Here is a 17,747-nt window from a genome sequence, read left to right as displayed (position 1 = left end):
TGAACATCAAGGCTTTTAGAGATACATAAAAGCTGGAAAGGATTACAAAAGTAAGTCAACAATTCTTAATCTTAGGTCTTCTGAGATCTCTTTTGTTCGAGGCATGGTTCACATCAGGCAATGCTTCTTGTGAATAGCAAACTCAAATTTAGTTCGTGTTTTTTATATGGCAAGGCAGCTCCCTAAATTTCTTGTTCACAAACTATAGTTTTGTCAAGTCGGTTAGGACATCTACTTTGTGCATGACACAAGTAATTTTTTCAACAATTGTTTACAGACAGATTATTTCACTAATAATTCACTGTCACAATTCCAGTGGGTCAGAGGTTTACATACACTAAATTGACTGTGCCTTTAAACAGCTTGGAAAATTCCAGAAAATTATGTCATGGCTTTAGAAGCTTCTGATAGGCTAATTGACATCATTTGAGTCAATTGGAGGTGTACCTGTGTGTGTATTTCAAGGCCTCAGTGCCTCTTTGCTTGACATCATGGGAAAATCAAAAGAAATCAGCCAAGACCTCAGAAAATAATTGTAGACCTCCACAAGCCTGGTTCATCCTTGGGATCAATTTACAAACAGATTACAGATTACAGATTACTGCACCTGTACATAGCCCACCTATAATTTAGCCCTATCAACTACCTCTTTCCCAACTGTATTTAATTTATTTATTTATTTTGCTCCTTTGCACCCCATTATTTTTATTTCTACTTTGCACATTCTTCCATTGCAAAACTACCATTCCAGTGTTTTACTTGCTATATTGTATTTACCTTGCCACCAAGGCCTTTTTTGCCTTTACCTCCCTTCTCACCTCATTTGCTCACATTGTATATAGACTTGTTTATACTTTATTATTGACTGTATGTTTGTTTTACTCCATGTGTAACTGTGTTGTTGTATCTGTCGAACTGCTTTGCTTTATCTTGGCCAGGTCGCAATTGTAAATGAGAACTTGTTATCAACTTGCCTACCTGGTTAAATAAAGGTAAAATAAATAAAATAAAAATAAACAAACTCCTGAAGGTACCACGTTCATCTGTACACACAATAGTATGCACGTATAAACACCATGTGACCACGCAGCCGTCATACCGCTCAGGAAGGAGACTCTGTGTTCTGTCTCCTAGAGATGAACGTATCTTGGTTACGTAAGTGCAAGTCAATCCCAGAACAACAGCAAAGGACCTTGTGAAGATGCTGGAGGAAACAGGTACCAAAGTATCTATATCCACAGTAAAACAACTCCTATATTGACATAACCTGAATGGCCGCTCAGCAAGGAAGAAGTCACTGCTCCAAAACCGCCATAAAAAAAGCCAGACTATGGTTTGCAACTGCACATGGGGACAAAGATCGTACTTTTTGGAGAAATGTCCACTGGTCTGATGAAACAAAAATAGAACTGTTTGGCCATAATGACCATTGTTATGTTTGGAAGAAAAAGGGGGAAGGCTTGCAAGCCAAAGAACACCATCCCAACCGTGAAGCACGGGGGTGGCAGCATCATGTTGTGGGGGTGCTTTGCTGCAGGAGGGACTGGTGCACTTCACAAAATAGATGGTATCAGGAGGATGGAAAATTATGTGGATATATTGGAAGCAACATCTCAAGACATCAGTCAGGAAGTTAAAGCTTGGTCACAAATGGGTCTTCCAAATGGACAATGACCACAAGCACACTTCCAAAGTTGTGGAACAGTGGCTTAAGGACTACAAAGTTAAGGTATTAAGAGTGGCCATCACAAAGCCCTGACCTCAACCCTGTAGAAAATTTGTGGGCAGAACTGAAGAAGTGTGTGCGAGCAAGGAGGCCTACAAACCTAACTCAATTACACCAGCTCTGTCAGGAGGAATGGGCCAAAATTCACCCAATTTATTGTGGGAAGCTTGTAGAAGGCTATCCGAAACATTTGACCCAAGTTAAACAATTTAAAGGCAATGCTACCATATACTAATTGAGTGTATGTAACTTCTGACCCACTGGGAATGTGATGAAAGAAATAAAAGCTGAAATAAATCTATTATTCTGACATTTCACATTCTTAAAATAAAGTGGTGATCCTAACTGACCTAAGAGTTGAGTTTAAATGTATTTGGCTAAGGTGTATGTAAACTTCCAACTCAACTGTAGATGTGGGTATGCAGACCTGCAAGCAACTGCGGGCCCTCATGAAGAGTTGATTGTTTGTGGCCCCCACCCCCATCAAAGTTGCCCATCCTTTTTGTAGTCCTTCCAAATCAAATGGAGGGGTTGTCTGCCATTAAGCTGAAGCACAAACTCAGCATTATGGTTCTTGTCTTCCTTTTTAGTAAATTGTGGAAAGAGACCAGACACCATCAACGATGATGCCACCTGACCATGGTGATTATGGTGGTGGTCGGTTTGTTAGTGGCACTCCAACACCTCGTTTAAAACTAGGAAGTCTCCGACTTCAGTGTGTTCAAGACAACTGGGAACTCTGGAATACCAAGTCGGAAACACTTATCTTTCTAGAGCTACGACATTCTGATCTGAAGGTCACTGACATTGTGATTTGACCAAGTTTTTTTCAGAGTTCCCAGTTGTCTTGAAAGCACCACAGTTGACCCTATTATTTGGCCATGACAAGTCTCTATCGTGAACTGACCGACCGCAGCAGATCCTTTCCAGCATCACTGTGGAGGAGCCATCATCATCAGCCAGGACTGAATACGGACAGTTGCCGTATGTGATCATACACCGCAGCATTGGTGTATATATACACGTCATCATATATTGAATGTCTACCATTTAGCTACTTTAGTTATGACTCTTTCCAAAATGTAACTTTTCATTTGCACTTTTTGTTGCAGCCTTTCGACCCACCTGATAGTCAAAGCTGGGACCATGGATGCAATTAACAATGACGCTAACACACAGGCATTACAAATTTAGAGAATAGTCAGTCATAAAAGGTTTAATCCCATCACACTGTGATACAACGTTGCACTTATGAACATGAAAACCCCCTTGTATTCAACACCTTTGTGGATCAAATTTGCATCCCAGATTAATCCAAATGTTAAGGAACAGGGCCCAATGGTAAATCCAAAAATACTACACTGCTTTGCATCGTCAAAGTATAGCTCGCCACATAGCCTACTGCTTCAAATGGTTAGATATACAGTGCCTTGCGAAAGTATTTGGCCCCCTTGAACTTTGCGACCTTTTGCCACATTTTAGGCTTCAAACATAAAGATATAAAACTGTATTTTTTTGTGAAGAATCAACAACAAGTGGGACACAATCATGAAGTGGAACAACATTTATTGGATATTTCAAACATTTTCAACAAATCAAAAACTGAAAAATTGGGCGTGCAAAATTATTCAGCCCCTTTACTTTCAGTGCAGCAAACTCTCTCCAGAAGTTCAGTGAGGATCTCTGAATGATCCAATGTTGACCTAAATGACTAATGATGATAAATACAATCCACCTGTGTGTAATCAAGTCTCCGTATAAATGCACCTGCACTGTGATAGTCTCAGAGGTCCGTTAAAAGCGCAGAGAGCATCATGAAGAACAAGGAACACACCAGGCAGGTCCGAGATACTGTTGTGAAGAAGTTTAAAGCCGGATTTGGATACAAAAAGATTTCCCAAGCTTTAAACATCCCAAGGAGCACTGTGCAAGCGATATTATTGAAATGGAAGGAGTATCAGACCACTGCAAATCTACCAAGACCTGGCCGTCCCTCTAAACTTTCAGCTCATACAAGGAGAAGACTGATCAGAGATGCAGCCAAGAGGCCCATGATCACTCTGGATGAACTGCAGAGATCTACAGCTGAGGTGGGAGACTCTGTCCATAGGACAACAATCAGTCGTATATTGCACAAATCTGGCCTTTATGGAAGAGTGGCAAGAAGAAAGCCATTTCTTAAAGATATCCATAAAAAGTGTCGGTTAAAGTTTGCCACAAGCCACCTGGGAGACACACCAAACATGTGGAAGAAGGTGCTCTGGTCAGATGAAACCAAAATTGAACTTTTTGGCAACAATGCAAAACATTATGTTTGGCGTAAAAGCAACACAGCTGAACACACCATCCCCACTGTCAAACATGGTGGTGGCAGCATCATGGTTTGGGCCTGCTTTTCTTCAGCAGGGACAGGGAAGATGGTTAAAATTGATGGGAAGATGGATGGAGCCAAATACAGGACCATTCTGGAAGAAAACCTGATGGAGTCTGCAAAAGACCTGAGACTGGGACGGAGATTTGTCTTCCAACAAGACAATGATCCAAAACATAAAGCAAAATCTACAATGGAATGGTTCAAAAATAAACATATCAGGTGTTAGAATGGCCAAGTCAAAGTCCAGACCTGATTCCAATCGAGAATCTGTGGAAAGAACTGAAAACTGCTGTTCACAAATGCTCTCCATCCAACCTCACTGAGCTCGAGCTGTTTTGCAAGGAGGAATGGGAAAAAATTTCAGTGTCTCGATGTGCAAAACTGATAGAGACATACCCCAAGCGACTTACAGCTGTAATCGCAGCAAAAGGTGGCGCTACAAAGTATTAACTTAAGGGGGCTGAATAATTTTGCACGCACAATTTTTCCGTTTTTGATTTGTTAAAAAAGTTTGAAATATCCAATAAATGTCGTTCCACTTCATGATTGTGTCCCACTTGTTGTTGATTCTTCACAAAAAAATACAGTTTTATATCTTTATGTTTGAAGCCTGAAATGTGGCAAAAGGTCGCAAAGTTCAAGGGGGCCGAATACTTTCGCAAGGCACTGTACCAGTACCAGTCAAAAGTTGGGACACACCTACTCATTCAAGGGCTTTTCTTTATTTTTACTATTTTCTACATTGTAGAAAAATAGGGAAGACATCAAAACTATGAAATAACACATATGGAATCAGGTAGTAACCCAAAAAGTGTTAAACAAATCAAAATATATTTTATATTTGAGATTCTTCAAAGTAGCCACCCTTTGCCATGATGACGGCTTTGCACACTCTTGGCATTCTCTCAACCAGCTTCATTAGGTAGTCACCTGGAATGCATTTCAATTAACAGATGTGCCTTGTTAAAAGTTCACTTGTGGAATTTCTTTTGAGCCAATCAATCAGTTGTGTTGTGACAAGGTAGGGGTGGTATACAGAAGATAGCCCTATTTGGTAAAAGACCAAGTCCATATTATGGCAAAAACAGCTGAAACAAGCAAAGAGAAAAGACAGTCCATCATTACTTTAAGACATGAAGGTCAGCCAATCAGGAACATTTCAAGAACATTGAAAGTTTCTTCAAGTGCAGTCACAAAAACCATCAAGCACTATGATGAAACTGTCTCTCAAGAGGATCACCACAGGAAAGGAAACCCAGAGTAACATCTGCTGCAGAGAATAATTTAATTAAAGTTACCAGCCTCAGAAATTGCAGCCCAAATAAATGCTTCACATGGGTTCAAGTAACAGACACATCTCAACATCAACTGTTCAGAGGAGACTGCATGAATCAGACCTTCATGGTCAAATTACTGCAAAGAAACCACTATTAAAGGGCACCAATAGGAAGAAGAGATTTGCTTGGGCCAAGAAACATGAGCAATGGACATTAGACCAGTGGAAAATGGTTTGGGATGAGTTGGACAGCAGAGTGTTGTGAAAGAAGCCAACAAGTGCTCAGGATGTGTGTGAACTCCTTCAAGACTGTTGGAAAAGCATTCCAGGTGAAGCTGGTTGAGAGAATGCCAAGAGTGTACAAAACTGTCAGGAAAAGGGTGGCTACTTTGAAGAATCTCAAATTTATTTTGATTTGTTTAACACTTTTTTGGTTACTACATTATTCCATATGTGTTATTTCATAATTATTCTACAATGTAGAAAATAGTACAAATAAAGAAAAACCCTTGAATGAGTAGGTGTGTCTTGACTGATACTGTATATTCAGACAAGTTACATTTGGTATGAAGATAAGCCAGGAAATGGAGCAACCAATGGAGCAACCATCTAGAAACGACTAGAAAATTCAGCTGAGAAAGAGGGTTGGCTGTAACTTCTCTCTGTAATAATGTGGTGCTGCACTGTGGCTTTGTAGTCTGTTGTCTTTTCACTTGTCTTCGCCACAGCATCTCAGTTCAACCCTATTGGGTATTCAGCCAATGGGCTGTTGATGTTAAAAATGAAGTTACTGACAGGTCATCACACCAATCAGACACCAAGTGGGCAGAGACAAGCAACTGAAAATAGACTAGTGGCTTTACAGATCACAGAGCAGGGCCCGGTTTCACAAAGGCATCTTAAGGCTAAGTTCATCGTTACTGTTTCCATCCTATGGTTCTAATGATGAACATAGCAAGATGCTTTTGGGAAACAGGGCCCAGAGGAGTGCTGACAAAAGCCTATTTTTATTGTTTTATTTTGCTAAACCAAATAGAAAACAAATGATCCCGATTAACAACTTCACAAAACGTTGGTCAAATAGGCCATAATTATACCTCTTTTCTGAGTTGCACTACTGATGCATAGCGTTTATGCATCGTGAACAGACCTCAAGCCTCGACGTTAACAAAGAAACATTTATCTGAAAGATCTTTTTTTTATCACTACAAAAGTACAGTACATTTTGTGCTTTCAATACTGACTCTAAAAGATTATAACACCCTTCATTGTTTTAAATTTTACTACAATTGGTACAGTGTAAAAATAAAAAAAAATAGGAAATGTCTGCAATTCTGATGGTTTATTCATGGGCAGGTTTTTTTTGTTGTTGTTGACTATTCGCCACTTCCAGTTTTGGATAGCACCAATGTGTGTTGAATACATGGCAGGGCAACATGTTGTCGCAACACATAGAAATAAAATGAGTCGAACGGGCTTAGAACTTCTCACCGTGGCAATTTGACTAGTAAACTCATTCTAGTTCTATGGTCACACCACTGTAAGATAAGGTGTTTAAAACATGCAAAGGTGTAATTATACAGTAGCAACTTGCAAAAAATCCAAATACCACAGAGAATAGTCCAAGTTCAATACATTTATTTATGAACCATTCAATTTCAACTTCACTCAAGAGATGGACTTATAAATTACAATGTTTGTCTGTCATTCAAGTAGTCTAAACTACTTCCAAATCAAACAAGGCTTTTGTTTTGCAACAGAGTTGTGCTGTTAATGTAGGGTCGTTGAAAGAAGAGTTCATGAGAAAGAGAACATAACTTGCATGAAAAACCATTAGAATTACATTTAAATCAATAATGTCTCATTTGGATTTTAAAAAAAATGGTTTTTCAACTGATAAAAATTGCAGTACAGTGAATTTGACATAAAAAAAAGCCAATCTGGAACTAAAATATTGTTCAATATTTTGATGTTCATTTAATTAAAAGGAGCAATGAAACTTTTTTTGCACAAGGAAAGACAAACAATGTCACCATTTAAACCATACGATCATACACACACACACACACACACAGTAATGATATGGGAAAGTGCAAATTGTTACCACCTGCCAAACCATAAGATACTTTTTTGAATTTTGCAATTTGTTACTTAGCCTATTTTTATGTCAGTAATGCAGAAATTGGCTGTCAAGTAAGAAAGATCAGTCAAGTTTTATCAACGTAAAGAATAAGTTCATCATGTCAATGTACACAGTAACACCAGTTATACAGTTTTTGACCTCTAAAATATACACTATGCTATACAGTCAACATCTCAACCTTACCCTCTGCAATCCCTTTTCTATTCATCACAAGCACAGCAATAGAATGAAAGCCTTTGACAAATCAAAACAAAAATGTTAAAAAGTTCCACAGCTTTTATAAGGCAAGAATTTCTTCTCATCTTATACCCACTGCAAACTTTTTTGGTAATACACCAAGTCGTTGATTTATGAAGATGTTACGTTTCATGTTAACACAACAGAAAGGCACAGGGCAGCAGTCTCCTGATAACCCCGATGTAGCCTCGTGAAGTTAGTCAGAGTTGAAGATGCCCTTTGTGGCTCAATGGACAGTACAGAACGAAGAAACAAGCTTAGCAATTGACTAGCCTTGGACGCCAGGCTTCGCTTGTTGGACGCCAGGCTTCGCTTGTTGAAAGCCTGTGACGGAGGCTAGCAGTCGACTGACTGACTGATACTTATTCAAGCTAAAATATAGTGACTCGGTATAGGAGCCTCCGTGATATCAGCCAATAAGATAATCAGAAGTCAATCTTATCGTTCCATATTACCGGTATTGTGTTTGCTTGATATTTAAATAATGATTATTTACAATTCATTACTGTATGGTGCACTATAGTGAATACAGATGTTTAAAGGTAAATATCTACACTAGTTTACCTTGTCTTGTGGCTGCACAGACATATAACCCGCAAGCCCATTGAATAGCGTTACAGTTAAACAGGAGTTCCTTTTCTCCACATGATCGATAAGATCAAGGTCATTCTCGCTCATACATCCAAGGACTTAAACAGCTTGTCCGTTTTGTTGTTTCCATTTGCTGCTGATATGTTTGTTGCACATCCTTTTTCGTTCCATACCAATCCAAAGTGGGTTTTAAAAGTGATTTCTTCCAGCAAGTCTGAAAGCTTGTAACATAGCAGTGAGCCGTTAAAACAAACCTAGAGATGTGTGGGACAGAAACGTAAGATGACCGATCGATCGCAGCTCGGAATGTAAGTGCAGCTATAGAGGTGCAGGCATCTGTTGGCCTGAAGTGAGCTGTACTTGCTGGCGGTATTGTATTGTTTGAATAGTTGTTAATCTGAATTGTATCATGAAAAATGGTGGTTAGAGGAAGTCAGTTTCACATCGACTACCCAGGAGACATATATGCACTACATAGGGAATAGGGTGCCATTTGGGACACACACCAAGCCTGGTCTCAGATCTGTTTGCACTGGCTTTCCAACTCCTACGGTCATTGTCACATGAGGAGTTGGCAAGACAGCACAAACAGATCTGAGACCAGGCTAGGAGAGACAGGACAGATTATGGAAGGACAAGGAAAGGTTAAAGTGCATGGGGGGGGGAGCTTCCAGCTCGTCTCATTGGCTCCACGGTCCCATCCTGACAAACATGACGGACTGTGGATCCCTCAGGAGAAAGGAGAGAGCAAGGTACAGGCTGAACTAAAAACAAACCATGGAATGGATTGAGACGATAAACAAATCTCTACAGTTTTTGTCTTCCTCTGTAAAACAAGATGCACAAAAATCATTATTTCTGGGGATAAAATCATTGATCGGAGCAGTCGGGAGAGAAGAGGGGAGAGACAGTGGATGAGGGTATTGGCAAACGTCTCCTTGACAGGTGGACCTAAATGTCAATCAAAGAGAAGTAACCAATCCTATTCCTCCTCTGTCAGAGAGAGGTGGGGAGTGGTTGGATAAGCACCAGTAAGAAGCAGCTCAACCTCATGCAAACGGACATGCTATAGCTTCACTCCCACCGAAAAACTCAATAAACATAGTAGACTCTGGCGAGAGCACGCACTTAGGCAGAAGACACTGTAACAGGGTGGCTAAACTAAGTCCAAGCCCATTCACCATCGCCACTCCTGTTCTGCCACGCTGTCCCACTGACAGATGAGTGAATGTGAGAGGTCCATTCTCAGGAGGAGCAGAACATCCCACACCCCCGCCTCTCTCTCTGTCCAACTCATTCTTAGAGCCTCTACACACCCTCGCCGCCACCCCAGTGGACCCCCATAGCCAGCCTTCACTCCAGTGGACCCCCATAGCCAGCCTTCACTCCAGTGAACCCCCCATAGCCAGCCTTCACTCCAGTGGACCCCCATAGCCAGCCTTCACTCCAGTGGACCCCCATTGCCAGCCACCCCAGTGGACCCCCATTGCCAGCCTTCACTCCAGTGGACCCCCATAGCCAGCCTTCACTCCAGTGGACCTCCATTGCCAGCCTTCACTCCAGTGGACCCCCATAGCCAGCCACCCCAGTGGACCCCCATAGTCAGCCTTCACCCCAGTGGACCCGCATAGTCAGCCTTCACCCCAGTGGACCCCCATAGTCAGCCTTCACCCCAGTGGACCCCCATAGTCAGCCTTCACCCCAGTGGACCCCCATAGTCAGCCTTCACCCCAGTGTGTCTGGGGCTTGGCCCTCCTCCTCACATCTCACATGTTATAGGCCACGTAGATGGGGTCCAGCTGGTCGGCCAGGAACGAGTCCCGGAGGTGCATCCTCTGCTTCTCTCCCCGGGAGTTGATGGGGATGACGCCCGGGTCCACGACGACCACCACGCCCACGATCAGGTGGTGCTCCTCCAGAACTACATTGGTCACCAGAGGCACCAAGTCCAGGGCCTCCTGCTCCGACCCGGCCAGCTCAGCCACTACCACCAGGAGGTTGGTCCATGTGAACACAGCACTGGGAGACAGACAGAGAGACAGACATGCACAAGTAGTCAGTCACTATTCAAGTTTAAACGTTCAACTGTGGTTCCAATGGCTCAGTGGGTTAGAGCAGTGGTTCTCAAACCTTTTGACCCACGACCTGCAGTAGTTCAAAGCTTGCGACACCCCACGCTCAATCGCTGCGGAAATGTAGCCTGTCATTACAGCCATAAGTTGCGATTTCAAAACGCAAGATACAGAAATAAACTGATATTATACCTGCATTTTCAGCTGAAAGTCATTCATGTTAGCAGCCAATATCAACTAGGGATATCATGTCCCTATCTGTACATAGCGGAGGTTGCAGGATCAGATGGAAAGCATGTTCCGTCTGCACCGTGTGCTATCACTTTGGAGGGCCGCCTGCCCGCAGATACTCGTTGACAACTGGGTAGCCCTTTTATTCCTCACACATTTCTATTTTATTTGTATTTAGGTAGGTACAGTCAATAACACTATAGGGGGAAAACAAAAGTCTATATACAGTGTGGGCAAATGGCGTGAGGGGGTAAGGCAATAAATAGGCCATAGTAGCTAAGTAATTACAATTCAGCAAATTAACACTGTAGTGATATGTGTGCAGATGATGATGTGCAAGTAGAATTACTGGTGTGCAAAAGAGCAAAAAAAATAAAAACAATATGGGGATGAGGTAGGCAGATTGGATGGGCTATTTATAGATGGGCTGTGTACAACTGCAGAGATCAGTTAGCTGCTCAGATAGCTGATGATTAAAGTTAGTGAGGGAGATATGTCTCCAGCTTCAGCGATTTTTGCAATTCGCTCCAGTCATTTGCAGCAGAGAACTGGAAGGAAAAGTGGTCAAAGGAGGTGTTGGCTTTGGGGATGACCAGTGAAATATACAGTGCCTTGCGAAAGTATTCAGCCCCCTTGAACTTTGCGACCTTTTGCCACATTTCAAGCTTCAAACATAAAGATATAAAACTGTATTTTTTTATGAAGAATCAACAACAAGTGGGACACAATCATGAAGTGGAACGACATTTATTGGATATTTCAAACTTTTTTAACAAATCAAAAACTGAAAAATTGGGCGTGCAAAATTATTCAGCCCCCTTAAGTTAATACTTTGTAGCGCCACCTTTTGCTGCGATTACAGCTGTAAGTCGCTTGGGGTATGTCTCTATCAGTTTTGCACATCGAGAGACTGACATTTTTTCCCATTCCTCCTTGCAAAACAGCTCGAGCTCAGTGAGGTTGGATGGAGAGCATTTGTGAACAGCAATTTTCAGTTCTTTCCACAGATTCTCGATTGGATTCAGGTCTGGACTTTGACTTGGCCATTCTAACACCTGGATATGTTTATTTTTGAAACATTCCATTGTAGATTTTGCTTTATGTTTTGGATCATTGACTTGTTGGAAGACAAATCTCCGTCCCAGTCTCAGGTCTTTTGCAGACTCCATCAGGTTTTCTTCCAGAATGGTCCTGTATTTGGCTCCATCCATCTTCCCATCAATTTTAACCATCTTCCCTGTCCCTGCTGAAGAAAAGCAGGCCAAACCATGATGCTGCCACCACCATGTTTGACAGTGGGGATGATGTGTTCAGCTGTGATGCTTTTACGCCAAACATAACGTTTTGCATTGTTGCCAAAAAGTTCCATTTTGGTTTCATCTGACCAGAGCACCTTCTTCCACATGTTTGGTGTGTCTCCCAGGTGGCTTGTGGCAAACTTTAAACAACACTTTTTATGGATGTCTTTAAGAAATGGCTTTCTTCTTGCCACTCTTCCATAAAGGCCAGATTTGTGCAATATACGACTGATTGTTGTCCTATGGACAGAGTCTCCCACCTCAGCTGTAGATCTCTGCAGTTCATCCAGAGTGATCATGGGCCTCTTGGCTGCATCTTTGATCAGTCTTCTCCTGGGATGAGCTGAAAGTTTAGAGGGACGGCCAGGTCTTGGTAGATTTGCAGTGGTCTGATACTCCTTCCATTTCAAAATTATTGCTTGCACAGTGCTCCTTGGGCTGTTTAAAGCTTGGGAAATCTTTTTGTATCTAAATCCGGCTTTAAACTTCTTCACAACAGTATCTCGGACCTGCCTGGTGTGTTCCTTGTTCTTCATGATGCTCTCTGCGCTTTTAACGGACCTCTGAGACTATCACAGTGCAGGTGCATTTATACGGAGACTTGATTACACACAGGTGGATTGTATTTATCATCATTAGTCATTTAGGTCAACATTGGATCATTCAGAGATCCTCACTGAACTTCTGGAGAGAGTTTGCTGCACTGAAAGTAAAGGGGCCGAATAATTTTGCACGCCCAATTTTTCAGTTTTTGATTTGTTAAAAAAGTTTGAAATATCCAATAAATGTCGTTCCACTTCATGATTGTGTCCCACTTGTTGTTGATTCTTCATAAAAAAATACAGTTTTATATCTTTATGTTTGAAGCCTGAAATGTGGCAAAAGGTCGCAAAGTTCAAGGGGGCCGAATACTTTCGCAAGGCACAGTACCTGCTGGAGCGCGTGCTACGGGTGGGTGTTGTTATGGTGACCAGTGAGCTGAGATAAGGTGGAGCTTTACCTAGCAAAGACTTATAGATGTACTGGAGCCAGTGGGTCTGGCGACGAGAGCATACAGGTCGCAGTGGTGGGTGGTATATGGGGCTTAGGTGACAAACCGGATGGCACTGTGATAGACTGCATCCAGTTTGCTGAGTAGCGTGTTGGAGGCTATTTGGTAAATGACATCACTGAAGTCGAGGATCGGTAGGATAGTCAGTACCGTAATAAAACTCGCTAGAATATATTAGATCTTCATCCCATAATATTGAAGGCAGTGCGATGGCACAGCTATCTTTAGACATATGGCCAGTAGCCACCCAAAACTAGGCCTATCTGAAACATGAAAATTCTCAATGAAAATCAGGTAGCCTATTACTGCTCTGGCAAAGATGCCTCCGTTGTAGAATTCTAAACTGTGTTTTATATGGTACATAATATCAATGTAGGTCTACTATGTTTTTGTCTGGCAATGAAAATTAAGTAAGCTAATCTGGATATAAACCCGCATTTGCGCGACCAGTGGTGGAAAAAGTACCCAATTGTCATACTTGAGTAAAAGTAAAGATAGCTTAATAAACATAAAATGACTCAAGCAAAAGTGAAAGTCACCCAGTAAATCCTACTTGAGTAAAAGTCTAAAAGTATTTGGATTTAAATATATTTAAGTATTAAAAGTAAAATATACTTAAGCATTGAAAGTAAAAGTATAAATCATTTCAAATTCCTTATATTAAGCGACACAGACAGCACCATTTTTATTTTTATTAACAGATAGCCTGGGGCACACTTCAACACTCAGACAGAACTTACAAACAAAGCATTTGTGTTTAGTGAGTCCGCCAGATCAGAGGCAGTAGGGATGAACAGGGATGTTCTCTTAAGTGCATGAATTTGGCAATTTTCCTGTCCTGCTAGCCATTCAAAATGTAATGAGTACTTTTGGGTGTCAGGGAAAATGTATGGAGTAAAAAAGTACATTATTTTATTTAGGAATGTAGTGAAGTAAAAGTTGGCCAAAATATAAATAGTAAAGGTACCCCCAAAAACGACTTAAAAGTAGTACTTTCACATATTTTTACTTTAGTACTTTACACCAATGTACACACATTGGTCAACAATTAATATGAGCAACTTTTTGGTTCTGAAGCACAGATGAGATGTTTTTGAGACAATCATTTAGTACAATAACATAGGCATATATTAGAAACCAGATCATACAGGCAAAGGTAGCTAAAATACAAATGGTAAGCTATATGTATCCTATTAACATATACAACCATTCAAACGTTTGGGGTCAATTAGAAATGTCCTTGTTTTTGAAAGAAAAGCACATTTTATGTCCATTAAAATAACATCAAATTGATCAGAAATACAGTGTAGACATTGTTAATGTTGTAAATGACTATTGTAGCAGGAAACAGCTGATTTTTAATGGAAGACGCTCATTATCAGCAACCATCACTGTTGTGTTGGCTAATCCAAATTTATAATTTTAGAAGGCTAATTGATCATTAGAAAACCCTTTTGCAATTATGTTGGCACAGCTGAAAGCTGTTGTTCTGATTAAAGCAATACAACTGGCCTTCTTTAGACTAGTTGAGTATCTGTCCTCTTGCTCAGTTGTGCACCGGGGCCTCACACTCCTCTTTCTATTCTGGTTAGAGCCAGTTTGCGCTGTTCTGTGAAGGTAGTACACAGCGTTGTACGAGATCTTCAGTTTCTTGGCAATTTCTTGCATACCTTCATTTCTCAGAACAAGAATAGACAGACGAGTTTCAGAAGAAAGTGCTTTGTCTCTGCCCATTTTGAGCCTGTAATCGAACCCATAAATGTTGATGCTCCAGATACTCAACTAGTTCCATAAAAAATCTGCCGTTTCCAGCTGCAATTGTCATTTTCAACATTAACAATGTCTACACTGTATTTCTGATCAATTTGATGTTATTTTAATCAACAAAGATGTGCTTTTCTTTCAAAAACAAGGACATTTCTAAGTGACCGCAAACTTTTGAACGGTAGTGTATGCATGTATGAAAAATATGTATTCACACTCGTGACCCCCCAAATCCTCCTTGAGGGGGGTTGCGACGCCCACTTTGAGAACCACTGGCTTGGAGCATGGTATTGTGGGTTTAAAGCAAAAATATACGTCACCGTCAAACACAGCTCTGGGAGACAAGAGAGACGGCCAACATTCACACAACAGGTACAACAGACAGCTTCAAAACAGTGCGAGTTACAGCTTCGGGATCCTAACTTTCATCTGTGTGCATAATCCAATCGGTGTAACTCGTACTCAGACAAGAGACAGCCACAAACAGTCACAACAATCACATTCAGCCCATTCATTCAATTTGAACTGTGTGTGCTATTGGTGCCACCCAGAGACAGCAGCTATACATGTGTCTATATTCATAGTGCTGCACGCTGTGCACATGCATGTATGTGTGCACCCATCTTACATCTCAGCGATTCTGCGGTGTGTATATACACAGTATACACACTCAGTGTAAACACCCATCAGCGTGCATTTATCGTGTGTGTCTGAGCAGACAACAGAATAGACCGGTGTGCATCGTACCTCTCAGCGATGCTGCGGTGTGCCCGGGACACAGAGGTCTCGATGTCGATGGGGTGGTAGCGAAGCCCCCTGAGCTCCAACGTCTCATCCAACTGGCCCACCACAAACAGGGCGTCATGCCGATCTAAGAAGGGGGGAAAAAAAAGATGGTTCTGGTTGGAAAGCGCTATAATCCTTTCATCTGCATACCTGAATGATCAATCAACTGACTAAAAACAGGCCTTGCATGACTAAATGGAACTTCTCAGATTGGTTTAGTGTAGCAACCGACGCCCAGGGTGAGAATCGCCACAATCCCAAGAAAGACATCTGACTTGGCAGAGTCCATAACATGCTCAATGCTAGGATGGTTACATTAGAAGGGTCCTTAACCTCCGGTGGACCCCAGTAGCTCGGTCCTCTTGACAAAGCCCAGGTATCCCGTCCTGGCCCACAGGGTGTGGGGCTCCCCGAAGCTCAGCCGCGTGTTGAAGTGGTCCGCCTGCAAGCTCTCCTCTCCATAGATGGTGTAGTAGCCACTGGAACTGTGGGGACTCTGAACCCAGATCTAAACAGAGAGAGGGTGAGGGAAATATGCAAAGGAGGTAGAAAAAAGAAAGCTAAGTAAAAGGCAAGGAAATGGGGGATGGGATTTGAACGGATAGTGGATTTGTTTAAAAAAAGACAAGAAACTGAGTGGAATCCTCTGTGCAATAACTCTGTGCGATAACACTCTTTTCAGCCATTCCTCAACGCTGCCTTGGCTTCAACTCTAGTGTCTGTCTGCCAACTCACCTCTCCAAGATGGGAATCCCCCAGCGGTCCCCTGGTCTCTGGGTTCACGATGATCACCCTCACCCCTGGAAGAATCTGTAGACACGAGGTTTGGGTTAGGGTTAACAGACAACTCCAGTTTCATCAATCTCAACAATGTTTTTGAACAAGTCCACTGGTTCTTCAGTACAGCAGCTCCATGACTGAACATGATGACAGGACAGCGTGTGTAACCTGACCACTTAGCTACCCTGATCAACAGTGATACTGTCAGAAACCCCAGGGATACTTACAGTGCCTGACTCCATGAGTGAAAGACTCTGGGGGGCACCTCGCTCCACCAACCTCACCCTGGAAGAGACACGGACAAGACAGACAGGGAATGAGACTAACAATGTCTACGACGCAAAGTGAAATACAACACTAGTAAATTGCATTCTACTGGGGTCTCTGGCTCTGCAGTGTAGGCCACATGTTTTTCCTGTCAACGTGACCTGACCAGTTAAAACATCTGAGCTCTAGTAAATGTCAGCTATGCCTTGTCTTACCTGTCATGGCGGAGGGACTTCATGTCTACATAGACGGTGGAGGGGTCTGGTCCAGCAGTTCCCTAGCACAGAAACAGAGAGGATTTGAGGATTTTAAGCTTCATGTTTACCTGAGGTTAACCCCTGTAACTAGACCTAATGACGCAGTAAATTAGTAGGTGTGGGGTTATATATTTAGTCTAATGAGTGGTTGTGTGAGACAGGGGTGAAGTTCAAAGAAAGAGAGGGGGAGGGAGAGAAAGAGAGAAAATGAAAGATAGAGAGCACTAGAAAGAGAGGGTTAGACATCAAAAGCTGGGGAGAGCCAGAGAGAGAGAAAGTGTGTGTGCCGGGGCCCACCTGTAGGCAGATGGCTAGGTTGACCCTAGATCCGAAGGCTGTGCTGACCGCGCGGGGGGAGAGACCCAGGTCTTTAAACAGCTTGGAGAAGGACTGGGTCAGTGCCAGCCGGGGACGCTCCTCTGCTATCACCACACAGCTCCTCACACACGACAGATTCACACCCCGTGCCTGGAAATATAAACACATACTGGTCAAATCAAATTTTATTTGTCACATTGCAATACAAAAATGTATTTTTATTTATTTATTTCACCTTTATTTAACCAGGTAGGCAAGTTGAGAACAAGTTCTCATTTACAATTGCGACCTGGCCAAGATAAAGCAAAGCAGTTCGACACATATAACGACACAGAGTTACACATGGAGTTAAACAAACATACAGTCAATAATACAGTAGAAACAAGTCTATATACGATGTGAGCAAATGAGGTGAGATAAGGGAGGTAAAGGCAAAAAAAGGCCATGGTGGCAAAGTAAATACAATATAGCAAGTAAAACACTGGAATGGTAGATTTGCAGTGGACGAATGTGCAAAGTAGAAATAAAAATAATGGGGTGCAAAGGAGCAAAATAAATAAATACAGTAGGGAAAGA

General features: G+C 41.9%; 1 protein-coding gene across 3 annotated transcripts in view; it reads right to left on the bottom strand.

Moving 5' to 3' along the window:
* Window positions 1-6,997: 6,997 nt before the first annotated feature.
* The window catches only part of LOC110491053 (disco-interacting protein 2 homolog B-A), a 78,624-nt gene continuing 67,874 nt past the window's right edge, over window positions 6,998-17,747 (bottom strand). For 2 of the 3 annotated variants that reach the window (XM_036946808.2, XM_090202670.1), the window contains 7 exons: window positions 17,151-17,321; window positions 16,812-16,873; window positions 16,557-16,614; window positions 16,285-16,359; window positions 15,883-16,057; window positions 15,511-15,634; window positions 6,998-10,366 (listed from right to left, as the gene is read on the bottom strand). In XM_036946808.2, coding sequence (XP_036802703.2) covers window positions 10,114-10,366; window positions 15,511-15,634; window positions 15,883-16,057; window positions 16,285-16,359; window positions 16,557-16,614; window positions 16,812-16,873; window positions 17,151-17,321 — 918 coding nt within the window. In that variant the 3' untranslated portion in view covers window positions 6,998-10,113. Of the gene's footprint in view, window positions 10,367-15,510; window positions 15,635-15,864; window positions 16,058-16,284; window positions 16,360-16,556; window positions 16,615-16,811; window positions 16,874-17,150; window positions 17,322-17,747 lie in introns of all 3 variants that reach the window. The other variant, XR_016487259.1, reaches the window with a different exon arrangement.

The sequence above is a fragment of the Oncorhynchus mykiss genome, chromosome 16 (assembly GCF_057628025.1).
Source record: "Oncorhynchus mykiss isolate SJ-2025 chromosome 16, ASM5762802v1, whole genome shotgun sequence".
NCBI lineage: Eukaryota > Metazoa > Chordata > Actinopteri > Salmoniformes > Salmonidae > Oncorhynchus > Oncorhynchus mykiss.
This window is presented reverse-complemented; position numbering and strand designations above follow the sequence as displayed.